This window comes from Dunckerocampus dactyliophorus, chromosome 20 (assembly GCF_027744805.1).
Source record: "Dunckerocampus dactyliophorus isolate RoL2022-P2 chromosome 20, RoL_Ddac_1.1, whole genome shotgun sequence".
NCBI classification, from domain to species: domain Eukaryota; kingdom Metazoa; phylum Chordata; class Actinopteri; order Syngnathiformes; family Syngnathidae; genus Dunckerocampus; species Dunckerocampus dactyliophorus.
The window spans coordinates 10,668,331-10,695,000 of record NC_072838.1 but is presented as its reverse complement, the minus strand read 5'-3'; the positions used below and the strand labels follow the sequence as shown (position 1 = coordinate 10,695,000).

The following is a 26,670-nucleotide window of genomic DNA, read 5'->3' as shown; positions in this document are numbered from 1 at the left end:
AAGGCAGTCAAAAAACTAATTGAAAGACACTGATATGTAGTATTCCAGACTGGTCACTTGGTGTCAGTAATGATATTATAACGTGCGGTGGGACACACAAATGCCAGACTCGATCGCTGCTACAACAGGCTCTTAGTGCAGGTTTGAATTATCTCACAACAGGCACAATAATCCCTAATAAAAACACGGACTACTTTTGCAGCCATAACCCACGCCAAGCCGAAACTCAACACTGAACCTCGGCCGTCACTTCCTGTCCTCCCCTCAATCAGCTCCCCTAGGGAACACATTTACACCAACACACAGAAGCATGAGTCTTATTTATGTCTTAAATTACTTATTTACGCTTATTATGTCCAATATATTGGGTAATACGAGTGTAAAGGTGGCTATAGGGGTGTTATTTCATGTTTAGAGGGCTCTAATATTGTTAAACGTATTTAGAAGGTCGTAAACAGGTTTTCTATGTAACTACAAAAAGAAATGTATAAGAAATGTGCAACACTATCCCATGAACTTAAACCTTATTTAAGAACATCACTACATTGCAGAAAATTGGGTTATAATGCACAAAATGGCCAAAATGCACATGACAGCCGGTGAATGTGGTTTTATGTGGACAGAGATCCCCCCCCACTCATGTGGATGGAAATGTTTTTTAACATAAACGTGTATTTGTGCAAACATGCATGTTCGTGTGGACACAAAAGACTTACTGCGCCTGTTCTACTGTCGATGTTGCAGTCGGGGATGATCTTGGAAAGCATGACAATCCAATTGTTAATCTTGTCTCTTCTTCTTCTCTCCACTACAGGAAATACAAAAAAAAAGAAAAACGACACCACTACTGATTGCATGGCAGTTAAGGAGATTTCAACATTACTATAGTCACCGCTAAATTCATAAAATACAGGGCATGTTTGCTTGTAAACATCATGGCCCTGCAAATTCACATTTGTCAGAAAATAGGCATCATTCATAGAAAACATGTCATTCACCGTAATACGTGACAATACTGGTAAAATGTAAAGCATACATGCACTGTTACAAAGCCCACAATTTTAACACATCTATGTCTTTATGCTGCACTGATAATGTTTTTCCGTGAAGCCTTGAGATTCCACACTTTGTCCAGCGGTCCTTGAACGCACCATAGTTGTGTGCAGTAGGACGCAAAGGTTTGTTTGGCTAGGGAAGCACAAGCTCTAGGATTTACTGCCGCAAAACTTGCAGCGAGGTGAACTCTAGTTAATATATGATTGTAAGGCAAGCAGTGTGGATTATGTTGATGCCTTCTCTCGCCAGCTAACATCTAGCAGGAGCCTGACAACCAGGCTAAAGGCTACACTGTGATGCCGATTCCACAGGACGTAATCCCTGTGAAAAGTGGGGGCTCCACTGTAACCCTGTTTTTGAGGTTCAGGGTGCTTATTGCTGTTGATTGTTCATAATTGTCAAGAGGAAATTAAACAACAGTATACCCTCATTGTGTTGTGCTCTTCTCCTTTCATCACGGGGTGCCCGCGGACCATCCACCTTCCTGTAAAGGACACAAAACCAAGCGTTTTTCCCGTAAATTCTGGCTACAACTTCACGTAATAAAGAACAGTTCATCTTACTAGACTCTCACAAGTTCGTCGGACTCCAAAGTCCAGACTTTTGGGAGCCTTTCCTTTTTACAATGTCTACATCAGGGGTGTCCAAAGTGCGGCTTGGAGGGGGGGCCGACAAAGTCGGTAGACGTAAACAGCAAAAATTGTGACAACAGAGCAAAATGGTACAATATAAAGACAAAAAGCTGAAATGTCACATTTTTAGATGAAGTCAGAACTCAGACCTAAATTAACAATTAAGTCAATTACTCTGTACACAACACAATGAAGGACATAAAATACAGTAATAAAAACAGTAAACAATAATTAAATGAAACAATAATAAATAAACAGAGACCCAAAGCCACTATGCTACTTCATAATTACTGTCGATTTCAAGGGAATTTCAAGGATACTGTAGCGACCTGGCAGTTATGTGTCGTGTTAAAGAGTGATTTCAACACTCTGTGAAGCTCCGTGAATGTGACGTGTCCGGACTGTCTGCGTGTGTGTGGGCCGAGGACAGTAGCCTATTTTGCAATAAAAATATTGTTCATCGACCACGTCCGGGTAGACATGACAATATGATCTTTATCTTTATCAATGGTCGGGACAGTCTGAGATAAGTGCGGCCAATATTGAGAACATAGTGGATTCTTTCGCCACCGCCGTGTGCTGTAACTAGTTCTTGAACGAGTCTTGTGTTCATCCAACTGTTAAAACCAGTCATCCCTGACTCACTGGTGTACTAACAAGGAATACGTTTCGCAAGCAGCATAAAAAAAAGTGTTTACACCGTCACGCTCGACTTTTCTGAAGTTAAGTAAAAAATTGCGACTTTTCCTGCTATTTAGGGTTAGGGTTAGGTTGAGGTTAATCGATTGCTGGTTATATCTAACTTTGTGTTGCAAATCCTGTTTTACCACGTTTACCACGGTTTCTTCATTGGTGTTGGTGTTCATTAAATCCCGGCAGTAAGCAGTGGCCGGAAGCACTGCTGGCTTCTGGGCCGTGTTGTTCTTTTCACTTCTGTTATTGAAGGAAAACTTTAAAATGGTCACGCTTAAGTATCCTGTATTTTTGTTTTGTTTTCCTATCGGTTGGTTCCCGCTCGCGTCTGCTCCTCGTTAGTTTTTATCCTGTACTGTTCCAATCAAGTGATTAACAGTGGACTTGACTACCATCCCGTGACCCGTGGGATTCTCCCCAAAAATGTCAGGCTGTAGTAGGTAACCATAAAACATTTTTACTTGCATATTTTTCCAAAATAAAAAATATATATATATATATATATATATAACAATTTCAAAGTGGCCCCCCGCATTCTTTGATTTTTCAGTATGCTGCCGGTGGTGAAAAAAGTTTGGACACCCCTGTTCTACATAGACTCTAAGAGTACAACTCAATTACCATAAAAAAGGACGATGTTTTAGTCAAACTGCAGGGGTTAACCAATGTAAAGGTTTACTCTATAGGCGACAGTAACACATACACCACACAATACATGATTATTTTGTTCCATCTGCACATGACGTAGTGATCAGGGGGTGTTTGGCAGCATGGGGTCGAATGTTGAAAGTTCTCCTCACCAGTTTGTGCTGCCATGCTGCAACATCTCGCTTTCATCAAGGTCTCTGGGGATGGCAGGTAAGTAGGACACAGTGTGGTTTTCAGATGTTTGATCATTTAAGAATAATCTCCAGGTTTTTTTTTTTTTTTCCATCTCGTCTTGTACAAATCATGATTAGAGAGAATTAATACAGAAAGGGAATAAATGGGAAGTTTTGGAGGGGTTTGAAAAGGTTGGGCTCAAAGAGTGGCCGTGTGTTGACGGGGGATGTGGTGATTTTAGGGGGGACTTTTGTGTCAAGTGCGAATAGGCTTCATGTACTTACGCTGGGAAAGTGTGTGTACGTGGTGCGATCGTCCGTTGGCTCGCCGACTGCAGCACCTCGGGTGGGGTCATCATGACGTAAAACTGGCCTGGAAGCAAATGTCAAAAATCAAAAGGTGTGCTGAATTTATGCAGATCAACACCGCCAATGCGGTCCATAACGTGAATTACATTGTCATGCTATTGGCGGCCATGGGTAGGATTTAACATTGTACGGTATACACTCTGTGGAGGTCACATTTTGCTAGATATGGGGAGTAAAAGTGTGTAAACTTACCGGCTCCTTGTGTGATGGTTGGGTCAGCGGCGGCCTGCACTGACACGGCTGTGGCTGTACCGTCGCTGACAGCGGCGGCGGGAAAATAGGCGAAACGTGTCTCCCCTCCGACTGTCTCACCGACAGGGCTTCCGCCGTTACTGAAAGGGTTCTGGATTACAGCCTGGATGATGATAACAAATAAAGACATGATGTTAACCAGTAACATTTAGCCAGTGGGTGTCATGGTGCACTGGTGTTAAGATTTTGCCCTTCTCACAGATAAATAAGTTACCAACAACAAAAAAAAAAAATCACAGTTGTGTCCTTGCAAATTCACAGATATGTGTATATTTGGTCTAAAACAAAAAAATGTAAAAGCGGCCCCTGCATCTTTTTTAAATTTTCAGTATGCGGCCCTTACTGGAAAAAGGTTGGACACCCCTGCTTTAGTAGACACTTGTTTCTGTCGCCCACCTGTGTCACGGCTTGTGGCGCTCCTGGAAAGGCTGCAGTAGAGACGACGCTAACAGCCCCAGTGCCGTCACCTGATGAGTCAATGCTGTCGTCTGCCAGTTGAACTACACGATAGGTCACCTACAAAGAGGTATCAAAAGACGACGTCAAACAAGCTACGGGCTGTAAAGCAGTGTTTTTTAGCCATAGCCATCTTTGAACACACTCTCTGTTGAACTGAACCATGTTGATATCAGATGCTTACCTGCCCTCCGCTATTTTCTGTGCGGAACTGGTACTGGACATTGTGGTCAGTGAAAGCACCCTGTGGGACACCGGCGATGGTCCCTCCTGACCGCTCCTCTGCTTCTCCTGCAACATGCAACAGACAGAAAGCAGGCATATTTAAGTCCAACATATGTCTAAATAGTATTACTTTTGAGTAATAGTACAAATGCACTATATTAAATACGTTATGGTTAAGTAATGAGTTTATAGTATGTTGGCCAGCTAAAAAAAAAAAAAAAATCCAAATATTAGAAACACCTCTCGGTGTGACAATTTTCTACCAATGGAAAGCCACAATAATAAACATTTTAACTTAATAGATGTTCAAAACGTTCTTGCTACATGTGCATTACTTCCCATCTGAGATTGTATGCAATACCCATTAATAAGCAGTTGGGTAAATAATAATGACAGAACTACAAAGTGGAAGTCTGGATTTCAGCGCAGTTCACCACCGACCCATAATAATAAGCATTTGGATTTTTCATAATATACTGACAGCGTGGAAATAAAAGTTCTCACCTTCTTGTAACTGCACCACTTCGTCGGTCTCCTGTTTGTCGTGACTATAAAGATAAATATATTATTTCAAGAACGCTTCAAACACAGAATTCATCCAAAACCATCCATCCATCCATCCATTCTCTATACCGCTTCTTCCTCATTAGGGTCGCGGGCATCCAAAACCAAAACCACACAAACACCAACAAAACAAATGCAATGCGGAAATGCTGCAAATTAAATGTGCTGCAATCACTCAAAAACTGGTAGATTAATAACACACACAAAACAAGCGCATTAAACATTACATTTATTTTATTTTTGCAGCGTTTGCCCTTGTCGGCCACCGTATATATGTCAGACAACATTGGATATTGGTGTGAGTCGCCATCTGGTGTCACTTGGCTAAATAGCATATAATAAACACTAAATAAAGTAGTAATAATAGCCATTCACTAACAAAAAATGATTTAACGTTGTAACGCATGCGATTATTTGCCATCTAAAAGCTACGTTCATTGTGGTCATTGGCTGTAGGTGTAAAAGTATTGTAAAATGACCTTAATACTCCGAAAACAAGCTGAAAAGACTTAACAAAATATGAAAATATTGTAGCGGATAGCAGAATACAATACCACAACCCGGCTGGTGCAACTGGGAGGAACAAAACAAACGTGCAAAGCGATTAAAAGTAACCGGATCAAACAGCTTAGACATAAAGAAGAGCGTTTGTAAAGACTCCAAAGCGGCAGAAGAGCTAACTAAAAAGTAGGCCTCGGACGAAGCCATGGCCGAGCAGGAAACGGACAACAGAACCCTCACCTCGCCGAGCTGTCCACACTCTGCTCCAGCATATCCATGAAGACTCGGTCGGCGGTGGGAAGGAGCGACGTCAACGACACCGATCCACGGAGATGGAGGCTGTGATCACGGGGACAAACACGCGGGTCATGTGAGGCTTACAGGCCAGGACACGTGAGACGCTGAGCGGCCACGGGAGCTAAAATGGACGCCTCCACTGTACGACTGCTCGACGACTGTGCGCCAAAACTACAAATGGTGTGCTTATTTGCGCGTCAGCACAGCACCGATGCGTCCACCACGAAGGGGCAAGGATATGGTTGTCTTTCGGGTATAGTAAACAGCTATTTTAGCACGGTTATAGTCATTTAAAGAGGTTTGAGTGCGTTTCCTGTTTTCCTGCTACATCGAGCTGCTGATTAGCACCACGAAGTTGGGGGTCGGTGGGTAGCTCGATCCAGATATCGAGCACGTCGATGTCAAGGGTTGTATCAGTATCGACTCGACACTTGTGTGACTACGTGAATATTTTTCAGTATTTTCACAAATCTGCGTTTTTTGATGTGTTATTCATACTGGTACATTGTTATATGTATGTATCGTCATTTTGTTCAGAAACTCCAGGAATCAATTCTTGTACAAAGGAGGGCTTTGGGGACACAAACTCAAAGGATTTGAGCGAGAGCCAGTAGCTTAACTAATTTTGTACACTGTTATTGCTCAGTTCATATTCTGCATTTATTTGTACTTTCTGAAATGGTTATTTTTTTTCCTCCTTAATAATTTTTTTTTTGGATTACGAAGAATGCAGACAACCATAACGTCTGATATCATGGATCCTGCTTTCATTCATAAATTTTTTAATTAATTTTTTATCACTTTATATTTTCTATTACTGAATAATTCCGAATCATTCTGCTTTCTCCTGAATTTATTTTTTTGGATGAAGAATACTGACAACCATAATGTCCGATTCCATTTATCCTGATTTCATTCATGTCTAATTGTTAAACAAGTTAATGATTGGTCTTCATCAGGCCTTTATTTATACATTTTGCTATAGTTGTGTCAGTTTTAAGTTATCTCTTGTGACACTTCCTTTCTTTACCTGTAAGAAAATGGTTTGGACAATGAGTGACACAAAGGAAACTCTACAAAATCTTTTTTTTTTTTTTTTTTTATTCTGAAAATCCACATTCAGCTCCAAACAGTTCAACATTTTGTTGTGGCTATAGTGCTGATGAACTTTGTGCTATGTACATAAAACAACAAACTTAATTTGTTAATAAATATGTGGTCATCATCGAAACCGTCCTGCGCTTCAAGTCTAATGTTTTATCTCAAGTACTGTTGCAATAAGGAAAATGCACATAAAAGATTACATGGGTGGAATTTATTTAACGCTACACTGTAGCCTTCATATTACTTGAATTATATTAATTATCTTTATAAATAAAAAGCTACACATACCTTGAAAAATGTCTTTACAATGCGTGGCATGCGTTTTTCAACATGACAAGTTTACTGAGGGCCACTTGATATGATACGATAATGTTCAACATGTAAATAACATCTCCCACACTACCTGCTAAGCAAAGGGTGAAGATGGCGCGCCATGTCAAGAGTACTAAGGTTATGAGATGGTGAATGTTTTGTTTGAAAACACGAGATTTACAGTCCAAAAACCTTCATTACCTTGACAAGATTTTGACCAGAGGCAGTGCAAAGTCTGAGGTAAGTTTCTTTGGCAGCCGAGTTTAAGGGAGGCAAAGATGGTGGCTACATGTGACCACCATGTCTGTCAGAAGGTGGTGGCGGTGGCGTTAATGGCGGCAGTAGGTCGCCTTCATCCCTGCCTTGTGTGGCTGGTGCGTCCGCCTGCATGAAAGAGTCTGTGGAGCGAGTACTGATGCGTAGCGGTGCAAGGCGCCGCAGGTTGCTGGGGGTCCATGGCAGCCTCACTTGGGCCCTCTGCGAGGGGGCCACCATGCTGGTGTCGAGTTCGGCCTCCGCCAACCATGGTGGGATCTGCAGAGGCGCCATGGAGTCCAGCTCTGGCATGAAGGCTGGATTCTCTATTCCGGCTGCGCCAAAGCGAGAAAGTGGTGTTTATAATTTCACGTCAACGATAATAGCTTACAAGAAAATGGCTTCATTTTACCTCCTACTCTGTAGGTGACCCTCATGGCGAGCGAGTCAGAGCCAGAGGCACTGTCTCCCTCTGAGAACTCAAAATCTAAAAAAAAGCAACTTATAAGTCATAACAAAGTATGTGTGATATTAATTGGATTTTCAAAGTCGAGCAATGGAACATACCTTCATCACCAGAATGGTAGCTTTTACTTTTGTCTGTTATTTTTTCTGATGACATCTGCAGAAGGAAATAACATTTTAATATTTACATACAACAGCAATACAAATATGTCACAAAACTGTATTCAAGTTTTTAGTTTTGCTTGGTTTATATTCAATTCAAATATTGTTTAAAGCTATGTTTTGTAAAGTGTGAGCCAGGCCCCTATCAAGATTATTTCAATTGAGTTTAAAAGATTTTTTTAGGGCTGACAAATGATTTAAAAAAATGTAATCAAATTAATCACAAATTTCAAATGAATTCATCATGGTTAATCACCATTTGCAGCCATGTGTGAAGTATGCCCTTTTTACTGTATTATATGAACAAACAAATCTAAATGACGGGACACAGTTTTATGTATTTGTATGTATTAACAGCTCCAAATGAGGTGAAAATTTCAATCAAGCTAAAATATAGCACACATGTCTAAACATCGTAGTAGTTGAATCACACTTTAGCAGCGTTAATATGAGCCATGATGGTCTGCATTCAGAGACACCACGTAATTTTTTTTATTTGAATTCACTGTTTTGAACGTAGGTGTATGTTCTTGGATTTCCGAGCGTAATTAAATGCAGCAAATTGTACTTCCGCATTAAAAGTGAGTTTTTTCCCCCGTTGTCTTTCTCTTTATTTAAACCACACGCACGCATAATAAAGATGTTGTGATGTTCGAAGTGCCCCTGAATGCCCCTCGCTGTGGTCTCATGAAGAAGTGTCCTTCAGAGGAGGACAACAGACATGATTGTGAGTTGGATATACTGTACATGATATATGGTGTTGGAATTGCACTGCTTTTGATGTGTTCGGGTTAGAGTAAAGTTACATAAGAGCGTCTCTGTGTGCTTCCATCCGTCGTTAAAGTAAATGTTAACGTAATTAATGAAATAAACTAGTTACCGCCGTTAATGTGCTAATTTTGACAGCCCTACTTTAGCTATTTTGAGAAAAAAGAAAATGCCACAAAATACTGTGCTTTACAACAGTGGTTTTCAAAGGGGGGGGACGTGAAGGCACTCCAGGAGGTACTTGAGGTCCCCTGTAGTGTTTAGCGTCCAAAAAATAACGTTATGTCATATTAAGAGGAGATTGGTCAAGCACGAGGACCAAGTGGAAAACGGCACCTCACACTGAAGCCTGTTTTCCTTCCCTTCCATCAGCAATATCGATTGACGAGCCCACAAACTCATTAATTGTCTCAGCCAGTACATTTGCTAATGTACTGTATGATTGGCTATCTCCGCTGTCACTCCACTAGCACCTGGCCTTGCCCACAAGCGTTTTTATTAGCTGTACATTGGGAAAAATATGGTGTATTAAATATAAGCTATAGCGGTTAAATATAAGCTGTGCTTCTTCCTACTCCTTTTCAGTCATGTTGAATTGTGCAAATGTAAGCAGGAGATGTTCGTTAATGTAACTTGTAACTTGCTACGCATATCTGAAACAAATAAATATACCATACCAAGATGTGAAGATAATATAACATGCATTTTTGTGCTGAAAAGGATCTCATGTATTATTTAACATAAATGATAAAGTTTGACCTTCTGTTGTTGGTCTTTCTTTTGGTGCTTGGTTATCGTCTTTGGCGGGGCGACACCCATCTTTGCGGACTTGAAAGACTCCAAACGACTTCTCATGGTCCTCTGGAAGATCTCCTGCACCTCGTTTTCATCCTTGTTGACCTCAAAATGACTCCGGCTGTACCTGTGCCGGTGCTGGAATGTTGAGAATAGGTCAGTGTCAAATCGTTGTCAAGTTGCGTTGAGCATGCATACAACTGTAAACATACCTGTTTCCTGCCCCTGTACAAGTGCTGCTGCAGCAAATGGTGACTGTTGATGTCCTCTACTTCCCTCACGCCTTTTATGGTCTGCTCATGCATTTCCAAACTCACCGATGGCACAGGGTCTCTTCTAGTGGGACAAAACCATCCTATTATTATTATTATTATTATTATTATGTCACAATCAGGGATAGGTTATGTAACACAAACCCTGGTCACACTTTACAATATGGTACATAAAAATATAGTAGCTACTGAGGAACTAATGAGGAACTAATGACTAAAGCACATAAATTTAGACCGGTTACTGAGGAGCTGGTCACACTTTACAATAAGGTGCACAAAAATACAGTAGTTATTGAGGAACTAATTAAGAACTAACGAGGAACTAATGAGGAACGAATGACGACTAAAGCGCATAAATTTAGACCAGTTACTGAGGAGCTGGTCACACTTTACAATAAGGTGCACAAAAATACAGTAGTTATTGAGGAACTAATTAAGAACTAATGAGGAACTAATGAGGAACTAATGATGACTAAAGCGCATAAATTTAGACCAGTTACTGAGGAGCTGGTCACACTTTACAATAAGGTGCAAAAAAATACAGTAGTTACTGAGGAACTAATGAAGAACTAATGAGGAACTAATGACTAAAGCACATAAATTTACACCAGTTACCGAGGAGCTGGTCACACTTTACAATAAGGTGCACAAAAATACAGTAGTTACTGAGGAACTAATGAAGAACTAATGAGGAACTAATGACTAAAGCACATACATTTAGACCAGTTACTGAGGAGCTGGTCACACTTTACAATAAGGTGCACAAAAATACAGTAGTTACTGAGGAACTAATGAAGAACTAATGAAGAACTCGTGATGAACTAATGACTAAAGCACATAAATTTAGACCAGTTACTGAGGAACTAATGAAGAACTAATGAGGAACTAATAACTAAAGCACACAAATTTAGACCAGTTACTGAGGAAGTAATGGGTAGAGTAGTTACTGAGGAACTAATGAGTAGTGGTTAGGGTTAGGTAAGTTCGTTCCTCATTAACTACTGTAATCTTGTGTACCTTAGTGTAAAGTGTTACCCAAAAGCTGCAGCTTGCAATGTAGCATCATTCACATCATATTTTTGGCTGCCGGCTAAAAGTTTGACTCACCTCACAGCCGATGCTGCACAGCTATCGCCTGCCATGTCCGCCATGATGTCAGGCATGACCTCTGAGAAGTTTTCCCCAAACTTCTTCTTGAAGTCAATAAATGCAGAATCATTGCGGATGAACTCCAGAGAGCCTCTGCGTTCACCCTGTACCCAAACCATCATTACTGTCAACATGGTGGATATTCACAACGCCAAAGATAAACTCCATACGCCTCCACACACACCTCAGCCACATAGCTCATTGCGTCCTTGAGGTTCAGCTTGTGGAAAACTTTGAAGACATAGTCACGATTCTTTCTTGCGGATGGCTTCATTAAAACTCTTGACATACACCTCTCCTCAAAATGACTCCACCTGCACAGCAAGTGAAACGATTACAGCTCCGTTCAGACCACTGCGGCAAATAAACTCATTCAGTTCTTCATTCTTCGTACTTGTCTCTCATGTAGTTGTGTCCAATTTGTCCAGATATGTCTTCAATGGCAACAAGCATGTGATCGAAGACCTGAAAAAACAGCAATTCTGTAAGTGTTGAAGGTTTATTTTCATCAAGGCAAAGTTGATGCTTTATGTCATGCTTTTGTTGGGCCGGGGCACATTCTAAAAATACAGTTAAACCAAAAAAAAAAAAAAACAACAAAAGTAAAAAAAAAAGAAAAAAAAAAGAGGAAAAATGCCTAATGTATTGAGAAATTAAAAAAAAAAAAAATTACCCTCACTTGCCACCTAGGACACATGCTATAGATAACAATCAGGTTTTTTCCCTTTAAATATACATAACTTCTAAACGTATTTACATCGTTTGGTTTTAGCCTGGTTAAAAAATAACAAAAGCAAAATGTCTCCTGCATTCTATCATTTCTCAATATAATATGCAGTAATCCCTTGTTTATCGTGATTAATTGGTTCCAGACATGACCGTGATGAGTGAATTTCTGCAAGGTAGGATTCCCTATTTATAAATTAAATGTTATCGCAGTCAGAGCAAAGAAAAACTGTTTACGAGCTTCTATATACATGTTTTGACATTATTAGAGCCCTCTAGACATGAAATAACACCCCTATAGTCACCATTACACTCTTATTACCCAATATAGTAGCCATAATAACAGAAAATAAGGCATTTAAAACATAAATAAGACTCGTACTCGTGTGTGTTATCGTAATTGCTAGGGAACAGGAAGCGATGTTGGGGGTTCAGAGTTGAGTTTTAGCTTGGCGTGGGTTACAGAGACAAACGGTAGCTCGGTTAGAGTCTATAGTGCCTGTTGTGAGATAATTCAAACCTGCAATGAAAGCCTGTTATTCCAGCGATCAAGTCTACATGTCATCACAGCGTCTTTAAATGCTTCTTCTGAATGGCTTATATTTGTAGTTTAGACATTTTTATGCTTGAAAATGCTTAATTTAGACAAAAAATGTGTAAAATTTCCTTCATTATAATTTTTTTTGACTAATAGAAGGCTGTATTCAACCACGAAACAGCATGATTTATTTATTTATTTATTTTTTTAAACCTGAGAGTGAAATTCAAAGTGTGATGTGGCGAGGGATGACTGTATAGTAAAAATGTGGACACTTGCTTTATGTTACCGTTACCTTGTTTTGAACTTTTTCTATTAGTGTGAGTTCGGAAACTGCAGCTCTCTTCACTTTCAGCCATTTGACAAGAGGTTTCATTGTTACTCCCTGCAGGACAAAAATATAACATATTAAGTCAAAATGCCCGAAATCATAAAAAACTTTAAGTCTTTTTTGAAGAAACATCTTACCTGAAGAATGACAGTGAAATAAACTACGATCAGAGTTGTGGAGATCATTAGATTCTTCTCCTTTATCTTGTTGTCATCCAGCATCACTGCCAGGCCATAGGCAACCGCCCCTCGCAGGCCACCGTAGCTCATAATGATCTGATCGATGACCTCCAGTGGGACCAGTCGGAATTTGTTCATGATCCAAGTTAGGAAAAAGACACCTGTTGTATTCAGTCGACAAAAAACTCTTGAGTTCTTGTCACTACAGTGCTTGAAATGCTGCTAACATCTCACCTATGATGCGATACACGAAGATGAAAAGTAGCGTGAGGAGGATGAAGCCCGTGTTCCACACCCATAATGTCTTATCCACAGCTGAGATGCCGAGGAAGACAAATATGATGGTTTCTGACCCATTGGCGAGCACCTTCATGGCATATCTGACAGTGGTGACGGACCTTTCATCCATGTTGGCATTGATGTACTTTTGGCAGGAGACACCGCAGAAGACAATTCTACAATGGCACAAGACCAGAAATCAATTAAACTAAGTTAAGAACTTCCATAAGTCCTGGAATGTTAAACTAAATTGTACTCACGAAAGGATAGCAGAGAGGGAGAGCATCTCGGCGGTGAGGTAGGAGAGATACCCCACCACAAAAATGAAGCCCGCCTCAATGATCTGGATGTTTTTAGTGCATCTGGTCAGAAGAGAGAGCAGCAAACCAAACACCATGCCGAGGAGGGAGCCACCGAATGCCACCACAAAAAAAGAAACTGGAGACAAATAGAGAACATTCAAATACTTCATGTTATACCAGAAGGCCGTATTAATGGGCATGTATTCCTTACTTATTCCTTTGATTATCTCCACGGCATCAATTTGGGATCCTCCCAGAGAAACAAATGAATCAAATACATTGAAGAGCACCTAAAATGACAGAGAGAGAATTTTCAGGTTGTTGGGGGTCATCAGGTAGTCAAAGATTTGAAAAACAAAAGCTGTATGACATCACATTGTGGTGACAGACTATCTGCTCAAGCTGGGGTCCAAGCACGGCGCCTTGTGGCACACCACAGTTAACATATGCTTGGTGCATTTGCAGACTCTTTCTAAACCGTTCTTCCCCAACTTTGAGAGCACAATACACCTGCTGGAATGCTGATGGAGCCAAACTAAGGGGCAATGAAGGTTTTATGGTTTTATTGATTGGTTTTATTATTTGCTTTGCTGCCTTACAAAGCTACATAGGAGAGGTTCACCGAGTTCATGGTGGAATGTATTCTGGTATTCAGGTATTCTGGTGAAGCTACCGTAATTTCCGGTACACAATCCGCTACTTTTTTCTCATGCTTTGAACCCTGCGGCTTGTACAGCGATTAAGCTAATTCATGGCTAAAAACTACATTTCACGTCATGCTTAGTGCAGCTTCAGGAAGTGAAGTGGAAGCTAATATCACATTTTCAAGTCTTATGCAGCCATCTCTGACACATCTTAAGTAAGTTTGATCAAATGTAGAATTACTACAGCTTCTGCTTGGACTACTCGGACCGCCAACCGTCCACAATCACTAACGGGTTTCGAAAGGCTGGACTGAATGAAGAGGATAGCTCAAGCTGAATGGCTAAGCAACAAAGAGCCACAACAAAAGAGAGAGACTGACAAAGTGTGTGATGAAGGAACTATGAGGCTTTTGAATTGTGATGCTTGTCAAGACGACCTGGGTGGTTTTAGTTCCCAGGAGGAGGTGAAGGAGGACGACGATGAATGACTTTTCCGGAAGGCTACTGTTTAACTAGCCATATTACACTCACTGTTCGGCACTGTTTAACTAGCCATGTTACAATGCCCTCTTCGGTACTGTTTGGAAAAAAACATCTTTCTGTGTACTAAATACCCCATGTTGTATATATCGTATCGTATTGTAATACTAGCATGAAGCATACGAACCACTGTCACACCATCATTGAGCAGTGACTCTCCGAACACCAGGATGAAGAGGACCTCATTGACGTGGACCTGCTCAAACACGGCAAGGACCGCTACCGGGTCCACAGCAGCAATCAGACTGCCGAACAGAAGATACTGCAGCAGGCCGATGTCCAGATTACCTGCAAACAGTCGTTACAAAACAATGCTTTAATTTCAGTTGGACTTTAATCAAGGCATGACGTCTGATCCATAAATATTGTACATTATATTGTATATTGCACTGTTCAAAAAGGTACCAACTTCAACTGTCAAATATGATACAAACCCCTCCCGTGAACTCATTAGGAACATGTTCATTCTGCTATTATGATAAATAATGTAGATTTTACACTATCAGGCTTTAAAAAATATATATATATCTCTAAAGTCCCAGGCCAGTTGAGAGACAGAGTTTCTCCAACATGTCTTCCTCGAGGCCTCCTACCGGTCGGATGTGCCCTGAACACCTCTCCAGGGAGGCGTCCGGGAGGCATCCTGACCAGACGCCCAAGCCGCTTCATGCCCAGATGCAATATCAGTAATAGAATGGATAAAATATCAATTACATGGAGTATACAGACACTTTTTAACATAAATACGCCTATTATACACTGTTCCCTCTCCATTACGTGTCTTTAAAGAGTGAGTACAGTAGATCCCCGCCAATCAAAAATCCAAACCATAAAAATGTTGTTTTTTGGCACACGGCTCGCTTCCTGCTAGCTTGGTGTTGACATTCTCCGTAGATTTTGGATTGTTGTAATTATTAGATTAGATTCAGCCTCAGAACCCTCCCTCGTCTTTCTTCAACATGCTTCTCACACTTATTAAGTGCCTTTAAAATGATACAACCTATAACTACTCACGATTGGAGTCGGAGTCAACGAGCTTACGCAACTATGGTGCGTTCAAAGACCCCTGAAAATAGTGTGAAATCTCAACGCTTGACGAAAAAAAAGATCATTGAAGACTTATTCGCTATTTCAGAAATAATGACGGACTTAGGGTGAATGAGATTTGTTTTCTGCTGAAAAGGGAGAATCCGTGAGTTTGCGGGGCTGCAAAGGCTGAATGGCGAGTATGCGGGGTAATTCTATCTCATATTGCCGTGTTTCATTTATTATCATTTCACTGGTATGACAGTTAAAAATGTTAAAACTTGTTAAGTGTTAAATCACTAAATAAAAAGGCATTCATATTATATGCTACGGGAAATTACAACAACTTAGATGTCAGTCAGTGTCAGTTTTGGAGGTTTCAAAGCACGTCATTCTTCAAACATGGAACAATCATGTGGTCATGCTACTGTATGTTTCGTTGATATTACTGATTCTCTTACCCATGGCTCCTCCCATGTGACACCCCCACAGTGAGAGACCGACGCTGGCAGCGTTCCAGCAGGTCCCAATGATGGCGTAGACCATGATGGTCCCCATGTTGCTGAAGAACAGCTTGTTCGGCATGAAGTAGCCCGCATCCAGGATGATTTGAGGCAACAGGTAAAAGAAAAAGACGGTCGGGGTGAGTTTGAAGGTCTGCACCTTGTCTGCACCCCAGATTATGCCACCCAGGATGAAACCAAAGCAAATGAGCAGGGCGCTCTCTGGGATGATGTTGGTCACATGATGGTTAGCTTCAATCACTGCAGAAACATAGAAAACGGTGAGAGAATTAGATACAAGGATTTGTCCATCAGTAAATAAATGTAAAGGAGGTGATGAATAAGAACGGAGTCTGTGAAACGAGTCGTAATCTCAGTTTGAATCAGGTCGTTTATTTTCAGGCATTGCCTTTTGCCGCCAGACCAGACTTGAGACTCAGCATTGGAACCAAACCATAAAAAGAAAACTGCAACAAGGTTGCAAAATTTGCAAATGATCAACTGTTGCGCTTTTGGTCCTTGGCATATCATTAACCAGTGTGTCTGCATATATAAATGCCCAGAAATATCTTTACATAACTCAAGAGACACTTTTGGTTAAGGCTGCTTGACTTGATGGCTTAATAATCAAGCCCACTGAAGCAGTGAAAACAAAGTCACATTTCAAAATGTTGATTTATGACAGTTTGGCTTAATTGTTATTGTGTTGAGGTGTTGCGTTAAAGCGGAGTTAAATAATCAAGGTCAAACCTGATGATAGCAACCATACCGAAGAAAAACACGCATTACCAATGTGCAGCATGATCATTCACATTGGAGCATGACTTTTCTTCACAATAACTGAAAAATTAAACTATAATAAGCTCATAAGATGAACAAACAGAACACTTTGTCCATCTAAAAAAATCTAACAGGTTTCTGGTGAAAACAACAACAAGTCAATTTTATTTACATAGCACCAATTTACAGCACAAGTGATCTTAAGGCACTTGACACAGCGCAGGTCTAGAACCACGATCCTCATCTTTCAAGAGAACCAGATGAACCCCACACGAGCAAGCACTTGGGATGGAGGAAAAAGGAAAAAACTCTTGCCTGGCTAACAATGGACACAATGTAATGTAATGTAATGTAATGTAATGGCTAAGTCAGGGGTGTCCAAAGTGCGGCCCGGGTACCATTTGTGGCCGCACCACGATGTAAAAATAGAATTTAACACCAAAACAACAAAAACAGAACAAATTGAAAAATCAGCAGTAATGTTAAGAAAATAAAGAAAAAAGTTTAATACGAGAAAAGTATCATTTTAGTACCCTCATGTTGCAATATTAAAGAAAAAATATGTTATTTTTGTTAAAAGTTGTAATATTTTGAGAAACAAACACAACAACGATTAAAGTTGTCATTTTTGGAAAATGTACTAGTTGAAATACTTGGAAAATGTAAAAAAAAAAAAAAAAAAATTGTAATTTTACGGGTATAAAGTTAAAATATTAAGAGAAAATTGTTGTTTTACAACAAGAAAAAAAGTCGAAAAAAGTCATAACATTATGAGGAAAAATAACGTCAGTTCGGCAGCATAGAGCTGAAATATCAAAACAAATGTATGTTTTTTTAAAGTTGTAATATTATCAGAAACAAACAAAACAAAATAAAGTTGTAATTTTTGGAAAACTGGTTGGGGGGGGCGTTGTAATATTATGGGAATGCAGTCAAAATATTACGGGAATAAAGTCATAATATGAGAATAACATTTACGAAGATCATTTAGGTCGAAATTTGGGAAAAAAACAACAACAAAAATCGGAAAAAAGAAAAGCAGAAGTTCATATAAATAATACACTTTTTCACCAGCATCACAAAGCTGAGATACAAGTTTAAAAAAAACAAAAAAAAGGAAATTTTTAGCATATCTACATGTGTTTTACAAAATAACAAAGCGGCCCTTGCGCCCTTTCATTTTTCTGTGGCCCTTGGTGAAAATTGCTTGGACACCCCTGGGCTAAGTGAGCCAAGAATAGATTTTGGGGAGTATCATTAATGACAAATAACTGCCTGACAGAAAAACGTTGGTGCGTCATCCTCAGCAACCGATGGAGCATGTACTCTCCTCTCTTACAGTTAGATAATAAGTTGTATTTTATGTTCATCTACGAGTCTAGAATGATTATCCAGCATTTTTACATACCCAGTTTTGACATAAAAGCTGCCAATACCCATAAGGCAACTAGATAAGGGCTCTCCACGTGATGCCACTTGAAGGACACGATGGGTATTCCGGTGATGCTGGAAGCATGGCCATGCTCACTTGTGTTGGATCTGGAATTTTCATGTTCTGGAATCTTGTCCCCATTCACCGCAGGGACCCGGGGAATGAAAAAAATCAGCAATATTGACCCTAGGAGCCAAATGTGTGCACATCCACATCGCTCCATTTGTACGAAAGACAGAAAAAAATAGTCCTGTGATGTGAAGGAGGTACGAGAGTATGTCACAGTTGTTTTTCCTGGGATGAATTTCTTCCTTCTTACTCACTCTTGTTTGCTCTTTTTCATGTCTCCTACTATCTTCTGGTAGTCATTGTCCTATCTCTGTGACTTATGTTCCCTTCTTCCTCCCACAAAGAAATAGGCAGAACCCTGGACTCAGCCTTTTATATCTTCAGTGTCTCCTCTGTGACCAAGGTTGAGAGGTGGATTAAATGGAGTGTAACGGATGTCCAGGAAAGGTGTCCAGTTATTCAGTCACATTTGAAACACCCGGCATTCAAGTATTTTTCCGGTGGTGTCAAAGTTTGCCATCAGTTTGCTCCCAGTAAGTGATGGATTACAGGCTATTCCATAGATGTTAAATGAATAGCTTTGTGCGCGTTTGGCTACATTTCTACGGCTTCATCGTGCAGGTTTGTGCTGAGTAATGATTGACACCGTTGTTGCACAATCTTTAGTTAAAGCCTCCGGTTGTTTTATTTTAAACAAACTTACGCAAACTTATGGACACGTACAGCTTTGAGTTACCGGAGTGTGTATTTCTACGTCTTTATCAGGGATTTTCAAAAATATACTAATTAATAAAGCATGCTGTTTCATGTTTGCCTATTATGAGTAAAAAAAAAAAAAGACATATTTTTGCCTAAATTAAGCATGTTCAAGCATAAAAGTGCCTAAATGAACTTAAAATCAAATCTAAGGCAGTCAAAAGACTTTGCGAAAATATGTAGTATTCTGCACTGGTCACTAGGTGTCAGTAATGTTACCGTAATGTTCGGTGTGATGCACAAGCACTAGGCTTTTATTGCAGGTTTCAATGACCTCACAACAGGCACGATAATGTTACCAACAATGCGGCAGCGAGACACCCAACGGACACCATTTTCTTGTTTCGTCATGAGTTATTTCTTGAATTCAGGAGTGTTTCTCATCTTCTTTATCACAATGCTGGCACGTGCGACTTTCTTTGGCTCCATTTTGGGTTACTGAGGTGACAAACACTATTGAATTCAAGAAATAACTCGTGGCAAAACAGGAAGGTGGTGTCCGTGTCATGTCTCGCTGCCACATCGTGTCTTTGCGGAGAGCAGATCAGGAATCGTGTCCACATTGAAGGTAAAAGCAACCTGGTCATTCACCCTTTCATTGATCATTTATATGTACAGTATATATATATATATATATATATATATATATATATATATATATATATATATATATATATTCATTTCAAACTGTTTTCTGCATGTCAAACTATAATTTTAAAATTCTAAAAATGTGTTTTCTAGAATGGATTAATTGGATTTACATTATTTCTTGGGGGAAAAATTTATTCGGTTAGTGTCCGTTTCGGTTAGAGTCGGACCTTCTGGAAGGAATTCATGGCTATACCTGGAAGTAAAACGTGAAACCTTTGGTCTCATATTCATCTTTTGATATCAAACCCAAATGTTTTCAGTCTACAGCAGAAATAATGAAATTGTCGTCACTGTTCCAATGCTTCTGGATGCCACTGTATACTGTATGTGCCATAGAAGTTGTTCAACAACCCTTAGTCCCTTACAACACACCGGGCAAGTACAAGGTGGCATTTGTGTACGTACACGTCTGACGAAATGTAGATTAGCCACAATGCGTAATCTGCCTTTTGCATTTTTCTTTACATATGGTTTCATACTGTACAAAAAAAAGTGTTCATACAAAAAAAGTGCTGACTCTCGCAAGTTGTGGCCTCATGACTGCATGTTTTATTTGGCCAACTGTTCCGTCCTGTTTGAGCCGGGACAAGGCACAAAAGCCTCGGTGACACATGAGCTGCCGCTCAGGTGTGTAAAGAACTTTATGGTATATCCCATAATATAGATGGACATTAACAGGCAGTAGAATATATTTAGTTGGTGTACTCATGAGCCATAACATGCACAATCCAACGAGATCCAATACAAGATTATTATTTGTGCTTTTTAAGTGCCGTTAGATATGCATGGTTTCTAATGACTGAACACTCAAGCATCAGCCTTACCAGCTAATAACATAATATGCCTTCTTGAATACCGGCTGGCCTTTAACTAGGTCCTGTCAATCATTTTTAAATGACTGCGGTTCAGTTGACAGCTTAAGCAGTTATAAAGGCACATTGTAAAGTCAGATAAAGGTGATTTGGACTGCGTAGCAGTCGCTACCACAATGGACTACTGTCTTTATTATTCTTCAATAAAGGCGGCGCCGTGTAGAAATGCTAATCAAGTTACCATTAACGATATGCCCCATAACAAGTGTGTCGTGAATGTGATTGCTGATCCAGAGAGCAACTTTTTCACTACATATACACTTTCGGCAAGTCAGCGGAGGCCTTTAGGTGGAAGAAAACATAGAAATAAGCGACAAGCTCCACAGGCTTCGGAGCTTGAAAGTACTTTGCAACAACAAGTCAAATCAAATCACATCACCCAAAATTAATGATTATTTTCACATGTATTTGAGCGTTTTTGTTGTGTCGTTCAAATATCCTGGATTATAAATATTTATATATTGTTTATATTGAGAGACAATAGTAGTTTGTGTTGTACTGTACTAATAATAATACATTTTATTTGTTGGTGCCTTTCAAAGCAATAAAATAATGCAATAAAATAATCACAGTAAAACAGAAGTCAATAGGAGTAAGCAGTTTTGAACAGCTGAGTTTAAGTCGCTGGGGTGGCTGTGGCACCTCCTGGTCACTCTCCGGCCACCCCACTGGCCATCTAGACATTTCAGGTATCAACTTATTGCCACCCCTATGTGAGTAATGGTCTCACCTTGGCCACCCCGGTAAAAAAATGTCTGGCTCCGCCACTGGTGCAAATATTGCTTTAGTTTGCCTAATATCTTCGAGCTGTGGTTTGTTCTGATTATAATCACGATCACAAGGCGATGTAGGCGAATGATAAGGGCGCAGTGGCCTCCAGGGGGCGCCAAAAATGTGGGGAAAAATATTCACCTACTCTTAAAATGTAAACACTCACATTGATTCCAATGTAAAGCAATGCCCAATCAATGAATTATTACTACACATGATAATAGATAATATTATTATTATTAAATGTTTTTATTTGTATACAGTTATTGAATAGTGTAATATAATAATAGTGTTATTAGATTATAGAGTTATTGTGTGCAAACTGTGTGGTTATTTAAATAGTTTGATGTTGATCTTTCATTCGCTTTATGCACTTATTTACATCATTTTTATGTTGAGGTAAGGGTATTTCTATTATATTTTGGGTTTTTTGTATTTATTTGTAATTTGTTAACCATGTGAATTGGGTGACACGTTAAAGGCAACGGTAAAAACAATGCCAATTAACTGTTTTGCAAGCGTATGTAGATTGGTGATGGAGGGGGGCACCATATAAAATCTCGCATTGGGTGCCACTTTGGGTATGACCAGCTCTGATCAACAAAGTAAAGGCAAAAAACAAAAAAAAATCACAAAAGCAAAGTCCAAGTAAAACGTATCTACGATACTGGTCCTGTATTTACTGGTATCAATATCAAAATTTGTATTATCGGCAAACAGATACGACACACGATGTACTATACTCCCACGTGAGCATTGTAGTGTGCACTACACTTCCTACATCAACTCTATTAGCCAGAAGAAAACAGTTAACAAATATGAAGTTTGCCTTTTAACAGCAAACCTCCATTTGTTGTCCGTTGTTGGGGAAACAGAGCCTAACATGACTTGCAATGTGTGATCACTGAAGAAAGCCAGCATTGTAAATGCCTGAGCAGGAAACAAGATCTGGGAAAATTGGCATCATTGTCCGGATTTCAGCTCGCTAGTATGAGTAAGTTTAAAGTCAACATTGAGGGTGTGCACATTTTGTTGGTGTTTAGGTTTAGAGTACATCAATAATACTTTATTATATAGTTTCTATCACGATAAGGCGGTCAAATCAAGGCCTGCAATGCTCATTAAATGGTAATAAAATGTGCATGACTCTGCAACAGACTTACTATATGTCCACTTGCACCTATATTATTGCACTAAATAGACGTACCAGCAGGAAGCCCAACTAAAGATATCATAACACTGCATGTTGCAAGTTGTAACAATTCCATGCTGGAACATCTTATCCTTTTGCACACACATAACAACATTGTCAAAACTGCGCCAATTCCTTGCAAAACAACAAAAAAAACACACACACAATTCCTTCCTCATATCCACAGCCCCTTATTTATGTGAGAAGAGGCGTACACAAACATGGAAACACACACACACTAAATCATTTACAGTGTCCACAGTGCTTTCTTTCTGTTGTGTATACATGAAAATAATGACTGATCACAAGATGCCATGACAGGTTGTTGGACTTCCTCCAGTGGTATCACTTTTTGCTTTTCCCATCTTCCACATAACCAAGTACCCCTGTACAATGTATACAGCGGGGTTTTCCCAAACTTTAGACCGCAACATACAAATATATCATGTATTGGCTTGATAGCAGCCCGTACGTTCATCCTGAATAAATGACAACACATTCGTTTAGTACCACAAGTAGGAATCAGAAAGCGCTTACAGTGTATCGCAGTATCTATTGTTAAGCCTTTAACGACGATAATGTTGTCATAGATGTTTATGTTTATTATCGTGGTGGTACGGTAGTTTGCAGTGATGCACAACTGCACTGCATCATAATGACAGGCTCTCGGTCAGATGCACTGCCATTCCAAATCATTGCAAACTACAACTATAATGATAACTATCCATCCATCCATCCATTTTCTATACCGCTTCTTCCTCATTAGGGTCGCGGGGGCATGCTGGAGCCTATCTCAGCTGACTTCGGGCGACAGGCGGGGTACACCCTGGACTGGTCGCCAGCCAATCGCAGGGCACATATAGACAAACAACCATTCACACTCACATTCAAACCTATGGACAATTTAGATAATGCTTCAAAATGAATTTAAGTTCTTATTTTCGGGGACCCATCCCATGCGTTCGGGATGGGTTGCAGAGAGTGAGTCAAAAATGACATAAAAATATGTAATACACAATTAATGTCTGACTTAGCTAATTTTTAAATATATTTGAGCGATATTTAAGTCATTTTCCTCTTTGGTATAGTGCAGTTATAAGTGACTTTATTTAACTATTTAAGTATGCATTATTTGTATGCATGCAGTTATTATGTTTGGCGTCATTTCCGTGACATTTTATTTAACTCAATTTTGATATTTCATTTCGATTTCTGCATTATTTGTATGCATACAGTTCGTCCTCATTTCCGTGATAAAATGCCTTAATAAAGTCCTCGAAAACACTTAATGTAATTATGTTTATTAATGTTTCAAAAGATGGCATAGGCAATTTTTAAAAAACAAACACATTTGCTTGGTTTGACTTAAATAAAATTATTTAAAAAAATTACAAAATAAATAAAAACGGCTTAAATAAAAGTGAGCTGCGACTTAATGGCCATTGGAAAATGTGCGTCCCAGGTTGAGACCATTTGAAAACCCACAGTCTCCATCACACCTGAGCAAGTGTACCTAATATTGTGGCTAGTGCTATGCTCCATCACCACACCGTACTGAGTCAGAAATGTGAATATTTCAAGTTTGCTGTGTTGGTAGGACTCACTGAGTTTGCAGAGCCAGCACACCAGAATCCAAACAGTCACCAGGTATGGGATAGAAACATGGTGCCACTTCCAGGAGACAATGGGTAGGGTAGTGATGGGCTCCCCTCCGTGACCATCATCATGACCATCACCGTGACCATGACTGTCTTGACCCGAGTCCGTCACGTTCCCGGTTCCTGCGGTGGAGCTCGTCGTGGATGTCCCATGATCACTGCTTGTCTGAGTCTCATGTCCTTTGTGTTCAGAGCGGTCCACACTGGGCAGGCTCAGTCCTCTGGACACCAGCAGTAACACACACAATATAAGCGCTATCCTACACACAGCTGCCATGCTTTTTTTTTTGGTAAAATACCCGACGAAGTGTCAAAATGTAACACCGTTTCTCTCTTAGATGCAGCGGTGACTCCTCCTTGATGCTCAAGTCTCTTTCATCTTGCTCTCATGCGTATGTCCATATCTTTATCTGGCATGAGCATGGTGGCCAACCCCTGTGGCTCTCCAGTCAGTCAAGGATACAACTTTTTTACAACAGGTGAAGCTCAGCCCATCTTGTTGCTGGTCTGTCTCCTCCTACTTTGTTCCTGGATCAGCTAGTTCGTCCACTTTATTCAACAGAAGATTTGGTGCTCCTTTAGTTCCCACAAATGGTTTATATGCCTCCTTTAGCCCATGTTAAAGTTGTTAAGTTACTATGTAACTGAGGCCTTCAGCGGCTGTTTTAACCCATAAGAACCCACGGTGACACGAGTGGAACGAGCACTTTGAAAGTCCCAGTCTCTTCCTTATAAAGCTTTATGTCTGATTTTAACTTGGTAAGTCCCTAAGCGACATATACTAAACATCCTGGTGTGATGACCATATCATGTGACTGTGGCAGGAAGTGGCCTTTCCAAAATGCAGGTCTGGCCTGTGTGCAAACTTCAAGGACGCAGCTAATTTCAAAGACCAGTTTTTTTTTATACTACTGTACATGTAATTTCAAACACATTTTGTCAGGCTCAGGTCCTTTATTACTTTCAACATGGTCTCATCATCCTTGTTGAAGAACGTAATATCAAAAAAGTAACAGAAATATTGCTGTAACATACATGTTACATTGGGTTTTTAGCCTTAAAATCAGAATGAAGACCCTGATGCGACCCATTTGTCACAATAACAAAAATGCTAACAACCCACCCAATTAATTTAGCTGTATCAATTATATGAAGTAGAAATATGTTCTGCTGGTCAATTAAAAGTGTACTGAACTATTAGAAACACCAAATAATGTGAAAGTATTCGGTTTGTGTTACAAAGCAGTTTTTGAAAATTTGTACATAATGTTAACAATTTTTGACTATCCTATGCCGATCCGACAAAAATTTAAATGTATGATTCTTGTTATTAAATATTCTATTATTCCGATTTCATTTGTAGTACGAGAAAGAACAAGCGCGACACTCTTTATGATGCACTGGAGGCCATTTTGGGAGACGATAGTGAGTTTGAGGGGTGTGACGGCTGCTCAGTCGAAGACCCTGATGACTCTCTTTACGATCCCGATCAGTCAAGACGGGGAGAGTGTCAAGGTGCTGATGATACAACGGTTTCATTTCTCTTCAGCATTCAAGTTATTTTTTTGCACAATTTATGTTTGTAGGTCTGTAGCACTGCTATTTATTTTTGATGCATTTGGCATATTTTGTGATTTTGTGACGCTTGAGTGTTCAGTCATTAGAGACCATGCATATCCAACGGCACTCAAAAAGCACAAATTCATATTATAAACATTGCTTTGTGCAGCACAGTGTAACTCTGTATCACTACAAGATGAATAACGCGCATATGTGTGTATTAGATTTACGGCATTGTCTTCGGAAAGCTCTAGTATTGGATCTCGTTGGATTGTGCATGTTATGGCTCATGAGTACACCAACTAAATATATTCTACTGCCTGTTAATATCCATCTATATTATGGGATATACCATAAAGTTCTTAACACACCTGAGCGGCAGCTCATGTGTCACCGAGGCTTTTGTGCCTTGTCCCCGTTGACACCAGGTAGGTTTTATAATGTACCCAGTAAACCAGCGTGTATCATTTGGCTTCCTATTTTATATGCAATATGTTGTGAAGAAGCGCTTTAACAACTTCCTAGTTGAATAATAAATTAAAAAAATATACAAGTGTGAAACGATGAGATATTTAAATTCTAAAAACAGAAAGACAGTTACATGCGTTTGTGTATTTATGAGGGAATTTTAGTTTGGACTTGAAGTTTTTAAGCCAGTTGGCCTTAAACGTACAGTTCAAACTGGAATAAGTATTTTTTTTTCTATTCTTGTT

At 39.7% G+C, this 26,670-nt stretch overlaps 2 protein-coding genes and 1 long non-coding RNA gene across 5 annotated transcripts in view; 1 reads left to right on the top strand and 2 right to left on the bottom strand.

Moving 5' to 3' along the window:
* usf2 (upstream transcription factor 2, c-fos interacting) overlaps positions 1–6,246 on the bottom strand; it is a 7,907-nt gene extending 1,661 nt beyond the window's left edge. The window contains exons 1-9 of one of the 2 annotated variants that reach the window (XM_054763112.1): positions 5,810–6,245; positions 5,009–5,052; positions 4,464–4,570; positions 4,220–4,339; positions 3,764–3,926; positions 3,488–3,575; positions 3,182–3,226; positions 1,482–1,540; positions 717–808 (exon numbers count right to left, since the gene is read on the bottom strand). In XM_054763112.1, coding sequence (XP_054619087.1) covers positions 717–808; positions 1,482–1,540; positions 3,182–3,226; positions 3,488–3,575; positions 3,764–3,926; positions 4,220–4,339; positions 4,464–4,570; positions 5,009–5,052; positions 5,810–5,847 — 756 coding nt within the window. In that variant the 5' untranslated portion in view covers positions 5,848–6,245. Of the gene's footprint in view, positions 1–716; positions 809–1,481; positions 1,541–3,181; positions 3,227–3,487; positions 3,576–3,763; positions 3,927–4,219; positions 4,340–4,463; positions 4,571–5,008; positions 5,053–5,809 lie in introns of both variants that reach the window. The other variant, XM_054763113.1, reaches the window with a different exon arrangement.
* A 713-nt stretch (positions 6,247–6,959) lies between these two features.
* On the bottom strand, positions 6,960–25,106 carry slc9a3.1 (solute carrier family 9 member A3, tandem duplicate 1). 2 transcript variants are annotated; one of them, XM_054763104.1, is made up of 16 exons: positions 24,344–25,106; positions 16,175–16,477; positions 14,815–14,975; positions 13,715–13,793; positions 13,462–13,639; positions 13,157–13,377; positions 12,881–13,083; positions 12,708–12,797; positions 11,543–11,613; positions 11,333–11,462; positions 11,107–11,252; positions 9,940–10,060; positions 9,692–9,865; positions 8,105–8,159; positions 7,950–8,024; positions 6,960–7,872 (listed from the first exon to the last, which is right to left on the bottom strand). In XM_054763104.1, exons 1-16 carry the CDS (start codon positions 24,672–24,674, stop codon positions 7,568–7,570), a joined length of 2,643 nt encoding a protein of 880 aa, XP_054619079.1. In that variant the 5' UTR covers positions 24,675–25,106; the 3' UTR covers positions 6,960–7,567. The 2 variants fall into 2 exon arrangements, with proteins under 2 accessions (XP_054619079.1, XP_054619078.1); XM_054763103.1 differs by having other exon boundaries at positions 9,940–10,063; positions 24,344–25,104.
* LOC129172902 (uncharacterized) lies at positions 8,750–19,858 on the top strand. The gene is made up of 4 exons (XR_008567124.1): positions 8,750–8,891; positions 9,769–9,883; positions 11,577–11,632; positions 16,206–19,858. It is a non-coding gene; the product is annotated as an uncharacterized LOC129172902 (long non-coding RNA).
* Positions 25,107–26,670: the final 1,564 nt, after the last annotated feature.